Genomic DNA, 22,345 nt, shown 5'->3' on the forward strand with positions numbered 1-22,345 from the left:
GATACACAAATACTCATTAATTACTCATAAAACCAAAGTATAATAATATTGAGTATCAGTGCAAATTTAAAAATAATAAAAAACAAATTAACGATTTAGTGGCGGATTTATCATCTACACATATCTTGTTCCTTCCCAATCTCATAAACTTCGTCTCTTTCCTTTCCAAATCTTTGATCAAACTTATTTGTTCATCGTTCGGCACATCTGAAGAAGCCAGCTTCCTCTCTAGTATCCACCTCCTGAAGCCACACACATATATAATTAGCAAACAACTAGCTGTTTGACTGCAAAAGGAAACGTAGTTGTTATATGTTAGTAACCAAAGCCATGTAATAAAAAAGAAACTAAATTTCAAGAATATTTAAACTATTAATCCAAATTTGTATACCTCCACTAGATATGAAGGCGTTAGAATGGTCATCTTATGTCGATTTATCGAATAGCTCTTGAAGAAATGTTTAACTTTGTGAGCTATTTGTGTTGGACTCATATTTGCGCCACATTTCTCGCACAGATTCTGTCACAACACAATGTATATATCTCAATTCATTTACTATTAAAATGAAAAATAGTGAACTCCATTCTATACCTCAAACATGGATACTGGTCCACAATGTAAAGTCTTTCTCAATTTTCCATATGTTGAGAGTTCTTCCTCTGTCATTCCCCTCTCCTAATGTGGATGATCGAGATAAAGTAAAATAGTTGACATATTAAGTAAAATTAATTTAATCTTAGTATATACCAAAGATTCAAGAGTGTTAATTTGATCAGTTTGTGCTAAGGATGAATAACCGAGATTGACAGCAGCCCATTTCAAGAATGCTCTAGGACTTTCATATTGATGCTTCCAATTGTATTTATGTCACCAGAGCTGCAACCATACTATTTATCCCATAATCAGTAGTAGTAAAATTAAAAAATTTAGTATTATTATACCATAGTAGAAATGTAAAAGCAAGAGAATTATCAGACCTTGGTTAGATTACCAGACAATCCTTGATCGGCAGTGGTGCTACTCAACACCAGATAAAAGCCAGATTTGTGGTGGATCCATGGCAATAGTGAGGCTATCGTGAACGCCACGACCATTCTTGTTCAACACCTAATTTTTACTATTGTTGATTTGTCAATATCTGTGCTCCCATTTTCCTGCCTCTAATACTCAACAACAGTTGTATATCTACTTTTGTGTTTTGTCAAGCGTCACCGTATAATACATGACTAAAACTACGAATATAAAACATTTAATCTAGTCTGGATTGAAAAAAGCCATGAATACAATATAAGGTGATGTACCTTTTTAGGGATGATGAGAGTTTGAAACAAGGAGAGCAGGGCAGATACCACTCCATCTATTGCAACGTCGAGATGCCATGACCCGATGTCCTCTGCAACCACCCTCGAGTGTTTCTTGCTTGAACTTGAGGCTTCGTTACTATCACATCAAATCAATGTTTTAAAAACTGAACTGCTAGACAAAGCAATATCGCCATGGTTCTATTGGTCTCACCTAGTATCGGTTCACATGAAAACCGTGTAGAATATGCGTTTAGTAAATTCTTTAGCATTCGTTGGAAACTGCCCATCATTGTAGTGGCCAATTCTCACTGCATCAGCTTTCACTGCATGAAATATATATAGCATGCTACTATAAACTAAATCATAAAACTTGATGAAGTAAACATTAACCATGACTAGAAAAGAAACTAAAATAACATTTTAACATCATTAATTTTAACTTCATACCAGATGTTGTTTTCTTCAAGAAGATGCCCCCCGAACACCACTCTTTCCACTTAGCACCAATTACCTGTTCAGTGAATTTGGGATCAAAATGACAGCAAATGCATTAAGATAACACCAAAGCCAAGTCTTGTTAACCATCCCTAATAACAACAGAGGATAGGTATAATTTAGTGCGGAATAAAAGGTAATCAATTAGACAATATGGAAAAGGTAAGTACCTAAAAACACAAAATTTAGATTAATATTAGCATCTTAGGAGAAATTTAATTATGTAACATTATTCACTACACACAAAATCCAAAGCATAATATATCTCAAAACCTCTACTACTACCACCACTGCAGAAATTATTGATTACGTAATTGTTACAGAAATCAATAAAATCACCAAAACTGAACCTCAGCAATCACCATTAGATATGTATCTTCTAAACAAGATTATGTATATACCAAATATAGGAAATCCCAAAAGTTTTGTTCAAGATCCAGAGTGTGAGAGAAAGCTGTATGGCAAATATAGTGTGCAGCCAAGTTCTGTCCAGCATAAATCCATAGACCGTGTTGTGCTCTATTTATGTCACTGCATCAAAACACACTTATTTGCTACTACTATATACTAGTAGAATGAAAAAAAAATGGCATGACTGGTCTTTTCATAGTATAACCATAGAAAAGAATAAATTCATTAAAATTTCAGTAGCTAAATAACTTTATGTTTTATAGAGTCGTGTCACCCCAATATTCGAACTATCAAGGCAATGAATGCCGGCACACACACATCAAACTGCATAGACTAGATTAATCCTAACCATTGTCTGTTAATTCTAAGAGAAGGCCCTAATTGGTTATTTTTTTATCAGCTTAACAATCAGAACCAAATTAACCTAAGAAATGCTAATCAAATCTGAACTAGAATTCAAAAATGACTCCAATTCTTAAATTAAAAACTCACCTGATTAGGAAGATGAATATTGAAATCTCTCACAATTCCATAGTGTCTTCAACTGAATGCAGATTGTGGAAAGTTTTTAGCTATGTGAATGTAGCAGAAATGGTTAGATATAGGGCAGGCTGAAAATTTTGGAGGCAGAAAACGTTTTCGTTAGGTTTACACACAAAAGCATCATGAGGAAGAAACTCAATCTAACCTAAATTAGGTCACCACAATCCTATGAACATATCAGTTGGATACGACAAACACAGAATCGACAAATTGAAAGAAGAAAGGAGAAGACTGAGACCTTGGCTGGAGAGACGACGACGGAGCAGAGCGAGGCTGGAGCGGCGACGACAACGAGGCGGAGCGGGGCTGGAGCGGCGACGACGGTGCTGGAGCCGCGATGACAGATCTGGAGCGGCGAACGGCGGCGACGGATCTGGAGCGGCGGCGAACGGCGGCAGGATGGAGTGGCGACGGGAACGGAAGGGAGAATTTATGGCGCGCAATGAATTGAATGAATTAAGTGTAAATCTAATTATGCCCTAGTTTAATTCATATTTGTAAGGGTGTCCACCGTCCACTATAAGGTGGACACGCCCAATAGCCTCGCCCCAGTTTTTTGTCCATAGCCCCAAAATTCTATTTCCGCCACTATAGTGGACAACTCCAATAGCCCCAAAATTTTATAATCAATTTTCATTTTTAAATATTTTTTAGTTTCAATCAAGTATAATGTGAGTCGCGGCTGGCTCTTCGACTTGCTCGTCGGACTGCTCGAACTCGTGCGAGCCGCTCCCACTGCTGTATTCCCCGGCAAGGTTGTGCCTTGTGCGCTTCGGGCCACCGGCTGTTTCCACCTCGTTCGCCACGATCGACCTGAATTTCGGACAATCCGCGAGGACAAGATACTCCTCCCACAAGGTGAACTTCGGCTGGCCCGTCTTGCGGTATTGGCCCTCCGACAGGGTCTTCACATCTTCTGCGCTTCTGCCACTCTCGGCGTGGCGAAGGTTGTTCTCGTATATGGACGCGAACAGCTTGGTAGCCCGCAGAATCCTACCGAACTTTTTTCGAATCTGTTCTGGGTCGCGCTTCTCGGCGCCGTCGGGCTTCAATTCCTCGTATGCCATCATGACGCGCCTCCAAAAGCTCCCGGACTCCTGATCGGTACCCACCACGGGGTCCGAAGTGATAGCATCCCACGCCTTCGCCACGGCAATGCTCTCGTCTTTGCTGTATGGCCTGCCGCGGCTGGACCCCTCGGGCTGATCACCGCTATCGCCGGGGCCACTGCCCTCGCTACTCGCAATGCCGGAGGAGCTGCCTGAGTGTCCACCGACGTTGCCGGTGCCACGACTGCCGCCTCCGCCCCTAGGGCCTCTGCCCCTACCGCCACCAGAGCCCCGGCTGCCGCCACCTCCTCGGGTCGGAACAGGTGTTTCCACCCGCGCTACCGGCGTATCTGGGATGCCGGTACTGAGCAGACCCAACATAGTATCAAATGCGTCTTGATCTGCTTCGGTGATCGGAGATTGGCTGGCTTGAAAAGGGGAACCCGGCCGCGCCAGGTGAAGCGCGTCTAGGTTGGGTCGGTAATCTCCAAAAGCGGAACGACTCAAATTCCGTTGTAAAGCAGGCGGCGTTGGTGAGGATCTCCACGACTGAGATGGAGGAAGGGGTGGACTCGATGCCCACGGTGGGGGAGATTGATTCCAACTCCAAGACTGTGACGGAACCGCATATCCGCCAAATCCCGACGGCTGAGAAGCATATCCGCCAAAACCCGACGGCTGAGATGGATTGCTGTCATATCCCGATTCCTCAGTGTCGGGTGATTCGTCGTCTCCTCGGTGCATTTTGTAGAGAGTGTTTTTGTAGAAAGTGGGTGTATGGATGTTGTGAAAATGGGAGTGGGGGAGGAGGGAGAGTGGTATTTATAGATATGAAAAACGAAAAAAAAAAAATTCAAACCATGCGGCTATAGCCGCGGCGGATTTCCGCCACTATAATAGCCGCGGCTATAGCCGCGCCTATACCATGCACGCCGCGTCCTCGCCCCACTCGCGGCGAAGCCTCGTCCGCCGCCCTCCACCCCTTCCGCCGCGTCCACCCTCGCGGCGGACACCCCATCCACTATAAGCGCCGCGCCTTCCACCCCGCCATCGCCCCGCTCGCGGCGACCGCCGCGTCCACCTTATAGTGGACGCTCTAAAACAGTGGCGGAAATAATCTGACACTAAAGCAGTGGCTGGAAATTTCGCCAATAATATTTATATTTTATAATATCAATATATTTTATTGAAAAAATGATTTGTAGTGGCGGATCAATCCGCCATGGCGTGCATATCCGCCACTGATCCATGGGAATTTCGCCACTAAATTCTCCAATCCAAGAGAATTTCACCACTAAAATCTCCAGCGGATTATCCGCCACTATTCTGCCAGTAATACTCTGCCAGTAATACTGGTGAACTATTTTTGTACTGTGTCTTCTCCCAATTATTGGTAGCACTAAAGAAATGCATAAACCATTTGATTATGGAAAATGGCCAAGCAACCACTACACCATTTGAGCTCATATGTATCTTAAGCTGCATCACATCAGGTGCCAATAGCCTCCAGTGTTTAGAATCTCTCAGCATTGCAGTTCGAGCAGAGATCGAGTTTGGGCCAATATGGCATGACTCTCCGAACCCAGCCAGCCCAATTATCACCCCAACTATAGTCAAGCCTCTCACTTTCCATAACAATAAAAAATTCTTCACATTCACCACCATGAACCTCCGAACTAGGAACCTTCACTTCACCAAAATAGGTCTCCTTATTCTCACCAACAACATCGACGGTCGAAACCTTGTGCAGCAACTGCTAAATATTGGTAACTGCATGCTGGTCTATGAAACTCTCAGCCACGACTTTGATATCAATGAAACAATCATCCATTTCACCTATGAAGTTTTCGGTGTTGATAGTCTCAGCTCGTGGCCTATGAGTTTCCACACTCGCATCAAATGAGGCCGGTTCATTACTACATAATACCGTAGTCACCTCCAGAATTAAAGACTCCGACGTAACCATCTTGTCGGGTTCACTAACAGCATGGGCGACGCTGTTGCTGTGGCCACCATCGCATGATGAATTGCCACCTAATTTCCTTTCATCGTCTGCATCTAAGATCTCCTCGTCTGCTTCTAAGATCATCGTACCAACTCCGTCCACAGTCTGGTTAGCACGAGCTGCGGTGGTGGCTGAGGGAGCCGCTGGAGACGGAGCTTTTGGAATACCTTCGGACGACAATGGCTCGATAAACATCATCGGGGCAGCACTTCGCATGAACTACCACCAGTCCCAGTGCCAAGTGTTCAGGCCTGTCATTATCAAATTCATCAAGTTTTGACCTTGTAAAGCGAGTAGGCTCACCAGATAATTCCTTGGGTTGATGGGAGAGAAAGAGCGTGTGCTGAGAAAGTGAATCGGTGATAATATCTTGATCAGTTGAAGGTTGAGCACCTAAGTATTTTCCATCAACTATCGCCTCCTGAATTTTGGTGCGGTTGGGTTGACGCTGGTCTAATTTCTGGACGATGGCAAAAGTTTCCTGGAGCATTCTAGGCCGTCGCATGAGTACTACTTGTAGCAATGATTCGAACGATGCTTGATAGGCTTCGACGGTAGAAGTTTGCCGGAGAGTAGCCAATCGACCGACATAGTCGTACAAATCAGGATCGAGTCGTTGTTTTAAGGCCAAGAAGAAGTCATCACAACCCTTTCCTTTGTTATTTTCCACCCAATACTCCATCCAATCTGATGCTAGTGGACTGAATAAATATTGTGTAAGATAAAGACGATCATCTAACGGTGTGTAGTGGTGGTTGTAGTACGTTTGAATCTTATTAATCCAATCCGGGGCATTCTCTCCGTCAAAATGTGGTGGTAGGGCTTCGGGCACAAGCGGTGCTTTTGTGATCGATGGAAGGAACAACCAACCGCGCGTAGGTGTCGCAACTGGATGTTGGTCCGGTGGCTCCTTCGCTCTCGCGATGGTGACGGAGGCTGACAGTTTGGCAAGGGTTTCCTCAATTTTTCTGTTGGCGGTCGTTTCCATCATCATCGAACTTGTGGGATAAGTATGTTGGTGGCTGTGTGGATTGTAAGCGTGGGGTCTGTTGAGAGATTGGAGTGAAGAGTGGCGTGAGTTCTTATTTTTTGAGAGAGATTGATTGGTGGCGGCGGCTGCTGCTTGCTGTGATGGTTGGAGTATGGCGTTAGATTATGAGGATTTTGCCGTGAGTTTATTTGAGAGAATTTGAAAGTTGATAGTGATGTAGGAAGAGTAAACAATGGAAGCACCAAATGGTAGAACTTCTTCTATTGGGATTGGGATTGAGATTGAGCACACACGTTTAAGTAATTAACTTTATTTCTCAATGAATAATGCTATAGAATTCTTATTTATAAAATTCTAAACCCTAAAATATATCTGGTTAATAAAACAAGATAATAAATAAAAAGATTACAATAAGATATGCAAAATCAAATAATAATAACAGATACGTAGGAGATTGAGATAGATTTGGACACGATCTTGAGTATGATTTAGATGCTCAAGGCCCTATCACTTTGCTTTACTTGAATTGCCATCATACAATATTTTCTTTATTTTAATATTGTTTTGTGAAAAATAGTGAGTTCTTTATTTTAATTTAAAAAGGGTAATAAATAGAGGATGGTATATAGAATGGCCCATAAGAATATGCATTCTTTCCTTTTTAGTTCGTCCCACAAGAATATGCATTTTCTAATTTTGAAAACTCTTTTATCTTTATTGAGGTGAGACTCATTCACCACTAACAATACTTTAATTACTTTTTCTTTCTACCCATCTCTTACTTTACATATTTTGCATTAAAACTCGTGTCAAACTCAAAGTGCATATTCTTTAGAAAGGAGGAGTGTGTATTTAACATTAAAATTAATCGATAATAAGTGGAGTAATCCATGAGATTTATATAATGGTTTCAACTCTCTTTTTACATCAATATGGAATTTGCCAACGAAATTTCCAAGCCCTTTAAAGTACTAAATTTTAGAGGTTTGGATTTTTTTTAATCTCCTTTACGAAGTCAAGATATATATGTGGTGGTTAATCATATTTAAAATATTTTGGCTCAAATATATTGTTGGATAAGTTAAAGTTTAAATTCACAATAGGCAATCCATTAACTTCGATTGCTGATATATATTATGATCCATCCTTCAATAATTTTAGCCTAATTAGAGTTTGTGATTATGCTAGTCTTGTTTTGATTGATTTGAATGTTTAATATTAAACTATCTATATGCATATTTCATCAACTCAAAAAAAAAGATTATTCCCCAGTGTTGTATTATTTAATTTTATCGAAAGCATGTTAAATTACTGTTTTCATTATTTATTTTGACTGATAAAATTTAGTTTAGATAGTAAAATGCCCGAAACATGAACATTATCCGCAATGCATGTAGGCCCAAATAATTATTCCTAAAGTCCAAACCACAGACTTCTGTTTGGGAACTCGGCAACGTGGACAAAAAAAATTGATCCATAGTCCAATTTAGAGGATTGCTTTATCTTAGTCCTAAATTAAAAATATTCAAATGATGTAAAGTCTAAGGTTTAGTATTTATTTTAAAATATACTAAAATTTAGTAACTAATTAAATAAAAGTATAATAGTTTGATAATATGAAATTAACTCCACATTATATCCTAAACATAAATATGATCATTAGTATGAAAAATTCAAAGGGATATTGGTATCTAAAATCATAAATTTTGGCAAAATTTTGGTATTTTCCACGAATTTTAAAATTGGTCTTAAATATCAAAAAATTTACATTTTGTTTGTTATTTCTCACGGTAGGTCAATCACCATATCTGACTAACTTACATGGATTTTTTTATCATACTTAGCCTTACTAAATCAACGTGGTTTTCTACAGACTTTTTATCCTACTTGCATCGAACAGAAAAAGTGGTCTAATATCATAAATATTTCAAGGTTGCCCACGTAGGATAAGTTTTTTGCCAAAGATATCTTATTTGGGTTGGGTTGAGCAAATAAAATATCAAATTTGTGATATTTTAGATCAATGTAAAAGTTAGTAGAAAATACCAAAATTTGACAAAATTCTTGATTGTTGGGATCAATATCCCAAATTCTAAAAATCTCATTAATACATTAGCAAATTCTAAAATGTCTTATTCAACAAAAGTTAACACAAATTTGCTTTCTTAGTAAATTCTAACCATTTATGAGAGTATGGCAGTGTTATGAGCCTGAGATGTAGTAGTAACAATCATCAAAGCTCGAAATAGTGTACTACTATAAATTAAAAACTATAAATAACAAAAAAAAATGCCATGCATCTCCATCATTAAAAAGTGTTTTTTTTCTATGAAGAACTAGTACTTGATTGAACTGGTTTATTTATTGCAACCTTTTACGTCAATTACATTTTAGGTAAATTAACTATCAATGTATTGATGGGTAGTGTAACTTTCCATAATGTTGAAACTAAGCACAATTTATAAGAGAGATAATAACGCACACTTGAAAACTTGAGTACTCAGATGAATGCGAGAAAGCTGACACTTGTAAGCAAACATGGGGAAATAGTTCGACACAAACAACAGAAAAACATCAACACACAAACCAAACCAGATACTGGAAAAACACAATTAAAAAGCCATCAGGGCTAGTTCAACCAAGATCTCAGTACTCCTCATTCTCATCATCATCTCCTTCGGCAGACTCAGCCCCAACTTCCTCATAATCCTTCTCAAGCGCAGCCAAATCCTCCCTAGCCTCAGAGAACTCACCTTCTTCCATACCCTCACCAACATACCAGTGAACAAAAGCACGCTTCGCATACATCAAGTCGAACTTATGATCAATCCTTGAGAAGACCTCAGCAACGCTAGTTGAGTTGGAAATCATGCACACAGCCCTCTGAACCTTCGCCAGGTCTCCACCAGGAACAACAGTTGGTGGCTGGTAGTTAATACCACACTTGAAACCAGTGGGGCACCAGTCAACAAACTGGATGGTCCTCTTGGTCTTGATTGTGGCAACAGCTGCATTCACATCCTTGGGGACGACATCACCCCTGTACATCAGGCAGCAGGCCATGTACTTCCCATGGCGAGGATCACACTTCACCATCATGGATGAAGGCTCAAATGCAGTGTTGGTGATTTCAGCAACAGAGAGCTGCTCATGGTAAGCTTTCTCAGCAGAGATCACAGGGGCATACGATGAGAGCATGAAGTGGATCCTTGGGTATGGAACCAAGTTGGTTTGGAATTCATTCACATCCACATTCAAGGCTCCATCAAACCTCAAAGATGCTGTCAAGGAGGAAATCACCTGCAATTTGGTTTAAGGGTTTGAGCAGATATATATATGTTAACCCGTTATGTTATGCATTCAAATATCACTCTGAAATAAATATTATACCTGGGAAATAAGCCTGTTGAGATTGGAGTAGGTGGGCCTATCAATGTCCAGTGATTTGCGGCAGATATCATAGATAGCTTCATTGTCAAGAAGCACAGCAACATCAGTGTGCTCAAGAAGGGAATGAGTGGAGAGCACGGAGTTGTAGGGCTCAACCACAGCAGTCGAAACCTGAGGGGAAGGATATATGGTGAAACCCAGCTTCGACTTTTTACCATAGTCAACAGAAAGCCTCTCAAGCAGAAGAGATCCGAGCCCAGATCCAGTACCACCACCGACAGCATGGAAAACCAGGAACCCCTGCAGCCCAGTGCAGTTATCCGCAAGCTTGCGGATCCTATCAAGGCAGAGATCAACAATTTCTTTGCCGATGGTGTAATGGCCTCTGGCAAAGTTGTTGGCAGCATCTTCCTTGCCACTGATAAGCTGCTCTGGGTGGAACAGCTGACGGTAAGTGCCAGTCCGCACCTCATCAATCACAGATGGCTCAAGATCCACAAACACAGCACGAGGCACATGTTTCCCAGCGCCAGTCTCGCTGAAAAAAGTGTTGAAGGCATCATCACCACCGCCAACGGTCGTATCACCAGGCATTTGCCCATCAGGCTGCAATACAAGTAAATTGAAAGTTAGATCTGTGAGAAAACACAGATCTTAGATGATAACAACAGATAACTACACAATCTACGAAACACTGCCACAATACGAAATTTCACTTATAATTTACTTAGATCTGATTACAATAAAGAGAAGTAGCAAGAATTCCTCGACACACTTCAATTTTGCAGTAATGTCCAGTAATAGAAGTATAAAGATACATTTAGATCTAATGAGATTTAAAAAACACAAAAGGTACTACATAACACAACAACTTCAAATACCAAAAATGGAAAGGGCAGTCTACAGATCTGATGAGATTATGACGAAAGATACGAAACGATGCAGTTTCAATTGAACTATGCCACACTGATAATCTACAAAATGTGGCCAAATCTTACAAAACAATCAGAAATAGATCTAGAATCGGATCTGACCACGCAAATAAGCATTTTCGACAAACAGCACCAAAATCATCTAGTATGAAAGTAAGGGAGAGAAAAAACAATAGATCTAATGAACTTGTGAACAAAGACGGACCTGAATCCCATGCTCTAGGCAGTAGAGCTCCCAGCAAGCGTTCCCGACCTGAATACCGGCCTGACCGATGTGGATCGAAATGCACTCTCTCATCTTGGAAGGTTTTGGGAAGAAGAACTAGCTATTAAAATGGAAAGAGAACTGAAATTGGGAAGAGAAGTGGGAGAGAAACCAGAGGCGTATACAAAGACGTCTCTGGATGAAAATTTTTGGGGAGTGGAGTTGAGGTTTTCGCATAGGGGAGTTATATAAGTTGAGACTTGAGAGTAGCAGATACGGAGTATTTTTTAAAAGAACTATAATGATTAATGGCCGGTTGGTGTCCGTAACCGCTCCGCTTTCTATGGACGGGAGCTTGTCTTTGAAGTTTGAATTTCGAAGTAACGCCATCAACAACGGATACCCCACACGCATATTAGAGCATCCACAACCGTGCTCTTGCCAAGGAGCACGGTTATGGACCCGACCCCACATTTTTTGTCTGCTCTTAGTCAAGAGCACAACACCCTCATCCGTGTTCTTTCACAATGATGAGCACAAGCAGTGGCGGATCCAAGATTTTCGATTTAAGGTACGACAAATAATATGACAATTTGAAAATCCAGTCAATCATTTCCATTCTCTTAAATGAATATCTAGTATAGACACGTATATAATGACTAATCATTAGAGCATCCACAACCGTGCTCTTGCCAGCGGTACGGTTGTGGGCCCGGCCCCACTTTTTCTGCATGCTCTCTGGGAAGAGCACAACACCCACAGCTGTGCTCTTCCGCAAGGACGAGCACAATTAATTTAAAATTCAATTAAACAATAACATTTCAATAATACTAAAATTCATTAAAAAAAACCTAAATAATATTACAAATGACAAATAAAATAAAAACGACATAATTAAAATCCTAAAAAATTAAAAATGAGAGACAATGTGTTGACAATTCTACAACGGCGTGATACTTTGCCGGCCGGCTGCATCTGGACCTGTTTGGAAAAATTCAACACGTGCGGACAATGTGTTGACAATTCGCATGAACAAGCGCTTTGACATGCGAAAACGGCGCCTGAAGTAATCTGCCGGAAACCGCGCTGGTCGGCAAAGTAGTCGGCAACGAGCCTTTCGTGGGCTCCCTCCCGGTCACGATGAATGTAGCGCCGATTTGATCTGGTTCGTTGAGGAGGAGGAGCGGGGGTATTCGCCGCGACATATGCTTCGTAAGCGGCACGATGTTGTTCGTAGTATTCTTGTTCTTCGCGTTCCGCTTCCGCTATAATATGGGTGAAATCCATTTGAGGTTTTGAATGAGGGATGAATGTGTTGATAGTTTGTATGAGAATTAAGAATGAGAGATGAATGGGAGATGAATTGATGTGATAAATGGATGATGAATGTGTGTATTTTTAGATGATTTTTGGGGGGAAAAAATAAAAAAAATCAAAAAAAATTAGAAAAAAGGGAAAAAAACGGCCATATTTTTGGGATTTGGAAAAAAATTTTCAAATCCGTTTGATTTTTTTTTATTAAATTCAAATTTTTTTAAAAAATAATTTATTGCGTCAGCGTGACTAAGCCCACTCGCGGGCCGGCGGGTGGGTGTCACGCGTGGCGACAGCGCGGCACGTGGCGAGTTGGCTCGCCATCCGTCTCGGCGGGACGGGCGTCTCGGCGGGATGGTGACGAGACCGGACGCTGCAACGCGTCCCGCGCGGGTCTCGTCTCGGAGGGACGAGATAAGAGACACCCGCGAGATGCGTTACGGGTGCTCTGAACACTTAGCCGCCTATACTCGGAGAGCCAAGACTCTCGATCACATTGCTAGTACTATGGACATGATGAGCAAAACTTTCCCGTTGGAGGAATTGATGAAGAATGATACATCGAGGATGTTTGAATTAGCTATGGAAATGCACGATGACATTACTGCTCAACTATAATTCGACCCAGAGTCGATGCAGTTTATACTACCTCCGTCCCTGAAAATTTGTCCTAGTTTACCATTTCGGTCCGTGAGTCCGTCCCTTAAAATTTGTCCCACTTCAAACTTACTACATGTGGACATTAAAAATACCCCTCCAGATTCATGGTATTTACACTTACACCCCATTTGATTTCTCAATCGGTCAATGGCATTTCCACTCCATCCTTTCGCCTCCCTCAACACTCCACCGCCTCCTTCAATGCGGTGCAACCACCCACCGCCTCCTTCAATGCCATTCAACCACCCACCGCCTCCTTTAATGTCATTCAACCACCCACCCACCTTCTCCATTAAACGCATCACCTTCATCCATCGCCTCCCTCATTTAAACGGGCGAAATCCATCCCCCCACCAACCCACCGTCTCCTTCACTCCACTAAAATCCTAGGTCGTGTAAAACTCCTCCCTCCACGATTTGATTTCAGCCACCATCCACCTCCTTTATCACCTACCGAAAACCCGAATTTTGTCGCCCATTCGCCTCCCTCCATTATTCTCACCGATACCCTAAGTTTGCGGGTTTGCGATGGCTGGAGATCCCGACTCATGTCCTTGTTTTTCGTTCGACGATCTGGACGACCTCGTTGTCCCAGACACGCCAGAGCATCTATGGCCGTCATACCCCCCATCGTCGGCCCCTATCATGTCGGAACATTTACCGAGACCGTTGTCCCCAAAACGGAACTCGAAAACCTCCATCCATCTGAGATGTTTGAGTACTTTGGCTTTGAAAGCCCATACTATGGTCCACCACCACCAGCCACCCCCTATTGCAGTCCACCACCACCATCCACCACTGTCAACATACATCAAGCTTCCCCCATCGTGTATTCGGCTATTGAGATGGAAATGTTTGCGATCTTGCTGCCTGAGTTTTTGGCTCTAATCTAGGTATGTTGTCCCTCAACTTCCTATCTTTCGGGTTTAGATGATTTGTGTTTGGAGGTTGTGGTTGTTCGATGGGTTGGAGCCTGTGGGTGTGGATGGGCTTGGAGGCTGGGGGTTTGGATTGATTTAGGGTATCCGGTGGTTATTTAATCTGGAGACTGTGGGTGTAGATGGGTTTGGTGGCTGGGGGTTTGGATTGATTTAGGGTTTCTGGTGGTTGTTTTATCTGGAGGTTGTGGGTGTAGATGGGTTTGGAGGCTGAGGCTTTGGATTGATTTATGGTTTCTGGTGATTGTTTAATCTGGAGGCTGTGGGTGTAGATGGGTTTGGAGACTGTGGGTTTGGATGCCATGGTTGTTGTCTGATCTGGAGGCTGTGGGTGTGGATGCCAGGGTTTGGCTGATGTGGGATTGGAGGCTTTGGTTGTTGTTTTTATCTGGCTGTTGTGGTTGTGATAATTGCTTATGATGATTGTGTTGCTCATATTGATCTGTTCCCTGTGAGGATTTTGTATGATTGGTTGTGTCTGATGTGTTCCCTGTGATGATTTTGTATGGTTTGCTGATACTGGTATGTTCCCTGTGATGATTTTGTTTGTGTTGCTTGTTGCTGAGTTGTTCTTATTAACAAGCCACCCATGTTCTTAGGTTAGGAGGCTTATTTGTCCATGATTTAAACATGCTATCTGAGGGATTATGCTTAAAAAACCATACAAATTCATGATAGAAATAGTTTCACATTACAAGTCACCCATGTACATGGTTAGGAGGCTGTTATGTGAGATAGGCACCCTTAGAGGCTACCCCTTACACAGGTTTAGAGGCTGCCCTATGATGAAATCTTTCTGAGTGATTAGGATTTTGGAAGCCACCCCTATACAGGTTTGGAGGTTGCCTTATGATGAAATCTTTCTGGGGGATTAGGATTTTAGAAGCCACCCCTATATAGGTTTGGAGGCTTTACAAAATGACAAAAAAACAGTTGAATAGCATAAGCCACACCTAATTCTGAGGCTTACACACCCAACTGACAAAAAGTATGATTCCTACATGCTGAACTAGAAGCCTACACCTTCAGTAACACCTGAGATGTCATAATTTGTACTCACATCATGTTCTGGCTGTTGGAGGTATGCCACAACAACCTTCACAATTCCTTCTTCAACCTCTAATGCATTTGGCAGTGTCCTCATCCGTGTTAACCTCTCTTTATTCATGTGTGGAGTTTTGTAGCCATTTCTCCCTTGCACCTTAAGTATCTCAGTTAGACAACCTTGTAGAGTAAGGAAAACATTGTTGAGTGTGTATGAGCTAAGTTCATCAAAAGAGCTATGCACATTCCTCAACAAGTCATCCACTCCCTTAGCCACTTTATCATCCTATAAAGATTGGATTGCTCTAAAATATCCCAAATCCAACACATTACAATCTGGGGATTGGGGGTGGTTGGCACCTGATATGGAAGTTGAACCCATCTGTGGAAGCAACTGACAGAAAGTCAGCATCGTTGTGGTGTATATGAGGCTTGGCATTGTCTTGTTGAATGAATATCTCTTTGCTTATATTATGTGGCCATTTTGCCTTGATTGTTGGTATGATCTACACATATATGATATGTTACTATGTGATTGTATAAATAAGGAAAAAAAAGTGTACCTTTTGAATAAGGCATTCTCTCATCACTTCCTTGTTCACTGATTGAATGGGCTTTGTCTCCATAGTCCCTCTTGGTCTGTTGTTGGATTTCCTCTTTGCTGGCTCCATAGTTGTGAATGGAAAAATGCCTATTTTTCCATCAAAAATTACTCTTCCATCTTCTGCAAAATGTGGTCTACACACAACACACATAACCATCACCTTTGTGATGAACCGCTTTGACTTACATGATCTATATGGCTCAATCTCATCTGGCAGTAGGTAGTATCTACCCGAAGTCTTTGTCATCTAAAACCATTTTTCGTCTATGTGCACTACATTGTGCATTGTGTGATATTTTAGCATACCATTGACTATGAGTGGTTGAATATGGCTTAGACCTCATCTCATTCTGGCAACTTTGTTTGAGGCAGTAAGTAGAGGCTTTATAGCATTTGTGTGTGGCCTGAGTTGATGTTCTTTCACAAACCTACCAACTGTGCTCTTGCTTACATCAAGGAGCTTACGTCAAGTTTAGAAGCAAGCTTACAGATGTTAGATCTCTCAAGAACTGAAAGATCTCTTACCTTGCTAGCATCAAGCTGGAATTTGTCTTTGTGCTCATAGCCCTTAACTCTGTCTCTTATGTTGACATGTACTCCACTCTGAATTTGGAGTTTTGCGTCTGCCCATATTCTCTGGGCTGTCTTCCTGCATACTTCAAACCCCGTTGCTGCCTTTTGAATAGCTCCATATGGTACTTCTCTTGCCTGGCTCGATTACAGCAGACTTTGAGCTAGCAAATTTTTGTGCTGCTTGGTATTATGCATGAGTCTCTTCCAGCAGGCTCCTCCTCCAAAGCCCAGTGATGAAATTTTTTTGAGGGTACTAGTTCTAAAATCACATGTTGTAGTTATAGCTAGTCCTTTTATAGATAGGTGTAGCTTGAATTTCCCTCCATGGTTGTGTGTATGAAATGGTGTTCCCTCCATTAGTTTGAATTAATTTCCCTCCTAAGTGTAGTAGGTAGTTGGAGAATTCCCTCTCAAAATGTATGGATTAGGGTGGCAACCCCTAAATTTGGAAATGCAGAGGCCGATTTTAATTTATGTGCTCATACATTGAGCATTTTTTTTCCAGAATTGTCAACCAATGTAGTTAATCAATTTTGCAGTCATTTTCACATAAAAATTTTAATTACAGAAAATTGGTTAAATATACATGTTAATCACAAAAAAATGGATGAAAAAACTTTAAGTACACCCTTTACACCCCATTTAAACAAGAATAAAAGAATAGAATCAATGTGGGACCCAAACTCCACTACACACCTTCATTTAACACAAAGTCAAACCACTTCTTAAAACCCGTGCCCGGTCAAACCGTGACAAATTTTGGGGGACGGAGGTAGTAATTTTTTTGGACATATACTTTTAAATTTTTTATTGAAGTAATTTGGTTATTTATATTATGATATGATGTAGAAATTGAGGATGGCATGTTTAGTTATACGAGTTCTTTGTTATCCAATATCACATCCATGCGTTGCACGATCCATTTTATTTTTGTCGAGTTAATATCATAATGTTGATTAATAAAAAGATATAAAAAACGATATAGTTATATGAACTTTAAATTAAAAATAAAATAAATATTTAATACACATTTTATTTTTGTTAATATAAATATAACAAAAATTTCTGGTGAGTTTTTTTTATAAGATTAAACACCAACAGAGTAATAAATAATAAATTTATTTTAATTAATTATTAACTAAATAAATATTGATGAATTACTCAATTATAGTATAAATGAATGATAATTTATTTAATTGTGGAGAATACAAAACGCCAAAAACTTTAGAAAAAACATTCAAACAACATAAATCACATTATTAATATTTTAGAAGATAGAAAATTCAAAATATATTGAAAAATGGTACATATTAAATTGCTCATTCATCAATCCCATAAATTAAGAATGAATTGACACCCATTAATCTCATTAATTGTCAATGAGTCAACATTTCACCCATTTACTCCGTCTCATTTTATCCGACGAGCGAGTACCTCCACATTGGCGAGACGACTGTCCGCAAGTGTCTACAGTATTTTTGTACGAGTGTCATTCACATATTCAAGGAGAGGTATCTACAGTATTTTTGTACGGGCGTCATTCACATATTCAAGGAGAGGTATCTCTGAAAGCCTACCCCCGAAGACTGCCAGGCTCTAATGCAAATGCACGGAATGTGCACGGGTTTCCCAAAATATTGGGCAATATAGATTATATGCACTGGGAATGGTAGAACTGCCCCACTGCTTGGAAAGGGATGTACACGACTGGCTTCAAAGGCAAGAATCCCACGATGATCCTCGAAGCCGTAGCTGATTACCGGCTATGGATTTTACATTCGTATTTTGAGGTAGTCGGGTCGAACAACGACATCAACGTCCTCTAGTCGTCGCCTCTTTTCAACGAGCAGTGCATGGGTGTTGGTCCGGCCATCAGCTTCGTCGCCAACGGCAACCAGCACGATATGAGCTACTATTTGGCGGATGAGATGTACCTTAGGTGGCCTGTCTTTGTGAAGACGATCAGATGCCCAACAAATCCAAAGAAGATCTACTTTGTGCAACGACAGGAGGCGGCGCGCAAGGATGTGGAGAGGGCATTTGGTGTGCTCCAGGCCCGATGGGCGGCAGTGAAGGGCCTGACACGATTGTGGTATACTGACTGCATTGTTGATGTCATGTACGCATATATTATCATTGCTAATGTCATTTACGCATATATTATCATGCACAACATGGTATAGTGACTGCATTGCTGGTCCAAGCCACGGCGTGGCCACCGCCAATGTACGAATGGGGATACCTCATGGGGACGCCGAACGGGTCCGTGCATTTGCCGATCTTCAACAACAAGAAGCTCATATTTGACTCCAGAAAGATATAATTGAAGAGTTATGTGTGCAGAGGAGTGCACGTTGATATTTATAATGTAATTTGTTTAAAACGTTTTTTTAATTGTACTATTAATGAAATCATTATTGCACTTTCTCCTTCCGTATTCGTGTTGAAATTTTAATTTCTTATTTGTGAATTTGTGCATTTGTTTTATTGGTTATTATTGTGCTAGGCAATTGAGATGTCCTAATACTAGGGTGTTATTGTGCAGTGAGATGTTCAAGTGATATGGCAATGCAGTGAGATATTCTAATGACGTGACAGAAGGTGTTTTTGAGATGTCATAGTGTTAGGCTATTGGTACGTCGTTCTATTGTGGATGCTATTATCCCATTTTGGATCGATATATAAGTTTTTGACGACTCCAACGGTCCAACCGGCCGTTAGATCATTTCAAATTATTCACCTATAAAACTGCTAAACCTATTCTACTTACTCCATCCAATTCATCAAGAGCGTCTTTGTATACGCCTCTGCTGTTCTCCCTCTTCTCTTCCTACTTTCAAATTTCATTTCGAAAATGAGAGAGTGCATTTCAATCCACATCGGCCAGGCTGGTATTCAGGTCGGAAACGCCTGCTGGGAGCTCTACTGCCTGGAGCACGGGATTCAGGTTTCTCTTAATCCATTGCATCTGATATTTTAATCTCTTACTATCATATATGAAGATCTTTTTTGTCGAAAATGACTATTTTATACTCGGATCTGATCTTCTATTGTGCTTCTACTTCTGATTATGTGAGATTTAGCTACATTTTGTTAAATCGGCTCTGTATCTATAGCTGTTTGTTATTGTTCATTTATCGTATAATTTCGCCAGATCTGTTGAAAAACCCTTTGATTTTTGGTATTTCAAGTAGATATGTATACATTTTTTGTTTCCTTTAAAAATCTCATTAGATCTAGGTATTTTCTTATCTTCATTACTCGAAGTTACTGAAAAATGGATGTATGTCATGGAATTGTTGTTACTTCGCTTTAATTATATCAGATCTAATGATATTTTGTATGTAAGAAATTATGATGTCGTTGTGGTGTAACTGATTAAATATTCATAGTAAATATTCATAGATAGTGTGGTGTTTTTATGTTATTTATCTCAGATCTAGTTATACGAATACATATTTGCCCACCTGAACTTTAATTTACTTGTATTGCAGCCTGATGGGCAGATGCCTGGTGATACGACCGTTGGCGGTGGTGATGATGCCTTCAACACTTTTTTCAGCGAGACTGGAGCTGGGAAACATGTGCCTCGTGCTGTGTTTGTGGATCTTGAGCCATCTGTGATTGATGAGGTGCGGACTGGCACTTACCGTCAGCTGTTCCACCCAGAGCAGCTTATCAGTGGCAAGGAAGATGCTGCCAACAACTTTGCCAGAGGCCATTACACCATCGGCAAAGAAATTGTTGATCTCTGCCTTGATAGGATCCGCAAGCTTGCGGATAACTGCACTGGGCTGCAGGGGTTCCTGGTTTTCCATGCTGTCGGTGGTGGTACTGGATCTGGGCTCGGATCTCTTCTGCTTGAGAGGCTTTCTGTTGACTATGGTAAAAAGTCGAAGCTGGGTTTCACCATATATCCTTCCCCTCAGGTTTCGACTGCTGTGGTTGAGCCCTACAACTCCGTGCTCTCCACTCATTCCCTTCTTGAGCACACTGATGTTGCTGTGCTTCTTGACAATGAAGCTATCTATGATATCTGCCGCAAATCACTGGACATTGATAGGCCCACCTACTCCAATCTCAACAGGCTTATTTCCCAGGTATAATATTTATTTCAGAGTGATATTTGAATGCATAACATAACGGGTTAACATATATATATCTGCTCAAACCCTTAAACCAAATTGCAGGTGATTTCCTCCTTGACAGCATCTTTGAGGTTTGATGGAGCCTTGAATGTGGATGTGAATGAATTCCAAACCAACTTGGTTCCATACCCAAGGATCCACTTCATGCTCTCATCGTATGCCCCTGTGATCTCTGCTGAGAAAGCTTACCATGAGCAGCTCTCTGTTGCTGAAATCACCAACACTGCATTTGAGCCTTCATCCATGATGGTGAAGTGTGATCCTCGCCATGGGAAGTACATGGCCTGCTGCCTGATGTACAGGGGTGATGTCGTCCCCAAGGATGTGAATGCAGCTGTTGCCACAATCAAGACCAAGAGGACCATCCAGTTTGTTGACTGGTGCCCCACTGGTTTCAAGTGTGGTATTAACTACCAGCCACCAACTGTTGTTCCTGGTGGAGACCTGGCGAAGGTTCAGAGGGCTGTGTGCATGATTTCCAACTCAACTAGCGTTGCTGAGGTCTTCTCAAGGATTGATCATAAGTTCGACTTGATGTATGCGAAGCGTGCTTTTGTTCACTGGTATGTTGGTGAGGGTATGGAAGAAGGTGAGTTCTCTGAGGCTAGGGAGGATTTGGCTGCGCTTGAGAAGGATTATGAGGAAGTTGGGGCTGAGTCTGCCGAAGGAGATGATGATGAGAATGAGGAGTACTGAGGAATAAGCTCTCGTTTGAAGGCTTTTTAAGTGTGTTTTTCCAGTATCCTGTTTGATTTGTGTTTGTATTTGTATTTCATGGACTAATTTCATGTATTCTCCACCAGTGTCGGCGTGCTTGCTCTTGGTTTATGGTTGTTGGTATTTCTATCGAAATGAGTTATTGGTGATTTTAATCGAAGAAAGATTAGAACTATTGAAACCTTGAGAATTACTTAATGCTACTAACGCAAGAAGACAAACAAACTTAGATAATGACGTTGGTAGATGGCAACTTATGTTTTTTTGGTGCGGTTGTTGTGGTATCTACCATTATCATCAAATTTCTCTTATTTTTAAATTTTAAATTTAAATTTGATTTGATATTTTTATTAAGTGTTACTCCTATTACTCCAATTTTATTTGTGTCGTTTTCAAGTTTTTTTTAATACTCCGGTTCTCCATTAATTGACATCCATTTCCTTTTCCGTCTGTCCTCTCAATCAATTACACTCTTACTTTTTTAATATATTCCTTTTGGTAATGAACTTAAATTCTACCGATTCATTATACTTACATTTTATTTTTATAATATTAATATACTATAAAAGTAGGACTAATATTCCACTAACTTTTTCTATTTATTTTCCACTGTATTTCTTAAAACTCATGCTAAATTAAACGGTCATTTAATGGAGGACGGGAGTAATAATTTTTTTTAAAAATGTGTAGAATCCAAAGTGTAGTCAGTAGTCACCTTGATTTACTTGTGTGGTATGTGCCGGGAAGTCACCTTGATTTACTTGTGTGGTATATGCCCTTCCCGGCACGGCACGATGACAACAAAGTTGTCAACCCTTGAAGTCGTTGAACATTCGTTAAGAAAATGGTTTGTTCTAAATATTGGGGCAAATCACTTAAGATTACAATAAGGGGCTAGACATATTATTATTCGCACTGCAAAACTTATCTCTATTTAAATTCAAATGAAATCATTATATTAGGCTACACATAAATTGCATTTAAGATTGTCAAATGAATGAGGAGTATCTATAACTATTTT

The 22,345-nt window shown here is 40.7% G+C and overlaps 2 protein-coding genes and 1 long non-coding RNA gene across 13 annotated transcripts; 1 reads left to right on the forward strand and 2 right to left on the reverse strand.

Annotated features, from left to right (window-relative positions):
* On the reverse strand, positions 1–3,201 carry LOC121802541. Of its 11 annotated transcripts, none has more exons than XR_006050803.1 (10): positions 2,993–3,201; positions 2,704–2,755; positions 2,202–2,331; positions 1,753–1,816; positions 1,517–1,628; positions 979–1,441; positions 749–888; positions 593–676; positions 392–520; positions 1–242 (listed from the first exon to the last, which is right to left on the reverse strand). It is a non-coding gene; the product is annotated as an uncharacterized LOC121802541 (long non-coding RNA). The 11 variants fall into 11 exon arrangements; XR_006050800.1 differs by having other exon boundaries at positions 2,704–2,783; XR_006050804.1 differs by lacking the exon at positions 2,202–2,331 and having other exon boundaries at positions 979–1,108; positions 1,303–1,441; positions 2,704–2,822.
* A 6,107-nt stretch (positions 3,202–9,308) lies between these two features.
* Positions 9,309–11,592, reverse strand: LOC121804680 (tubulin alpha chain-like). The gene is made up of 3 exons (XM_042204312.1): positions 11,327–11,592; positions 10,190–10,795; positions 9,309–10,099 (listed from the first exon to the last, which is right to left on the reverse strand). The coding sequence occupies exons 1-3, from the start codon at positions 11,417–11,419 to the stop codon at positions 9,446–9,448; spliced, it is 1,353 nt and encodes a 450-aa protein (XP_042060246.1). The 5' UTR covers positions 11,420–11,592; the 3' UTR covers positions 9,309–9,445.
* Positions 11,593–19,221: 7,629 nt separating this feature from the next.
* LOC121804681 (tubulin alpha chain-like) lies at positions 19,222–21,499 on the forward strand. The gene is made up of 3 exons (XM_042204313.1): positions 19,222–19,406; positions 19,954–20,559; positions 20,650–21,499. The coding sequence occupies exons 1-3, from the start codon at positions 19,314–19,316 to the stop codon at positions 21,301–21,303; spliced, it is 1,353 nt and encodes a 450-aa protein (XP_042060247.1). The 5' UTR covers positions 19,222–19,313; the 3' UTR covers positions 21,304–21,499.
* Positions 21,500–22,345: the final 846 nt, after the last annotated feature.

The sequence above is a fragment of the Salvia splendens genome, chromosome 5 (assembly GCF_004379255.2).
Source record: "Salvia splendens isolate huo1 chromosome 5, SspV2, whole genome shotgun sequence".
Classification (NCBI taxonomy): Eukaryota; Viridiplantae; Streptophyta; class Magnoliopsida; order Lamiales; family Lamiaceae; genus Salvia; species Salvia splendens.

Excerpts from the sequence above, each read along its gene's own strand:
- LOC121804680 (XM_042204312.1), bottom strand. The coding sequence starts at position 11,419 with ATGAGAGAGTGCATTTCGATCCACATCGGTCAGGCCGGTATTCAGGTC. Across the intron at positions 10,796-11,326 it reads GCCTAGAGCATGGGATTCAG|CCTGATGGGCAAATGCCTGG; the intron begins GTCCGTCTTTGT and ends CTTGTATTGCAG. Across the intron at positions 10,100-10,189 it reads TCAACAGGCTTATTTCCCAG|GTGATTTCCTCCTTGACAGC; the intron begins GTATAATATTTA and ends ACCAAATTGCAG.
- LOC121804681 (XM_042204313.1), top strand. The coding sequence starts at position 19,314 with ATGAGAGAGTGCATTTCAATCCACATCGGCCAGGCTGGTATTCAGGTC. Across the intron at positions 19,407-19,953 it reads GCCTGGAGCACGGGATTCAG|CCTGATGGGCAGATGCCTGG; the intron begins GTTTCTCTTAAT and ends CTTGTATTGCAG. Across the intron at positions 20,560-20,649 it reads TCAACAGGCTTATTTCCCAG|GTGATTTCCTCCTTGACAGC; the intron begins GTATAATATTTA and ends ACCAAATTGCAG.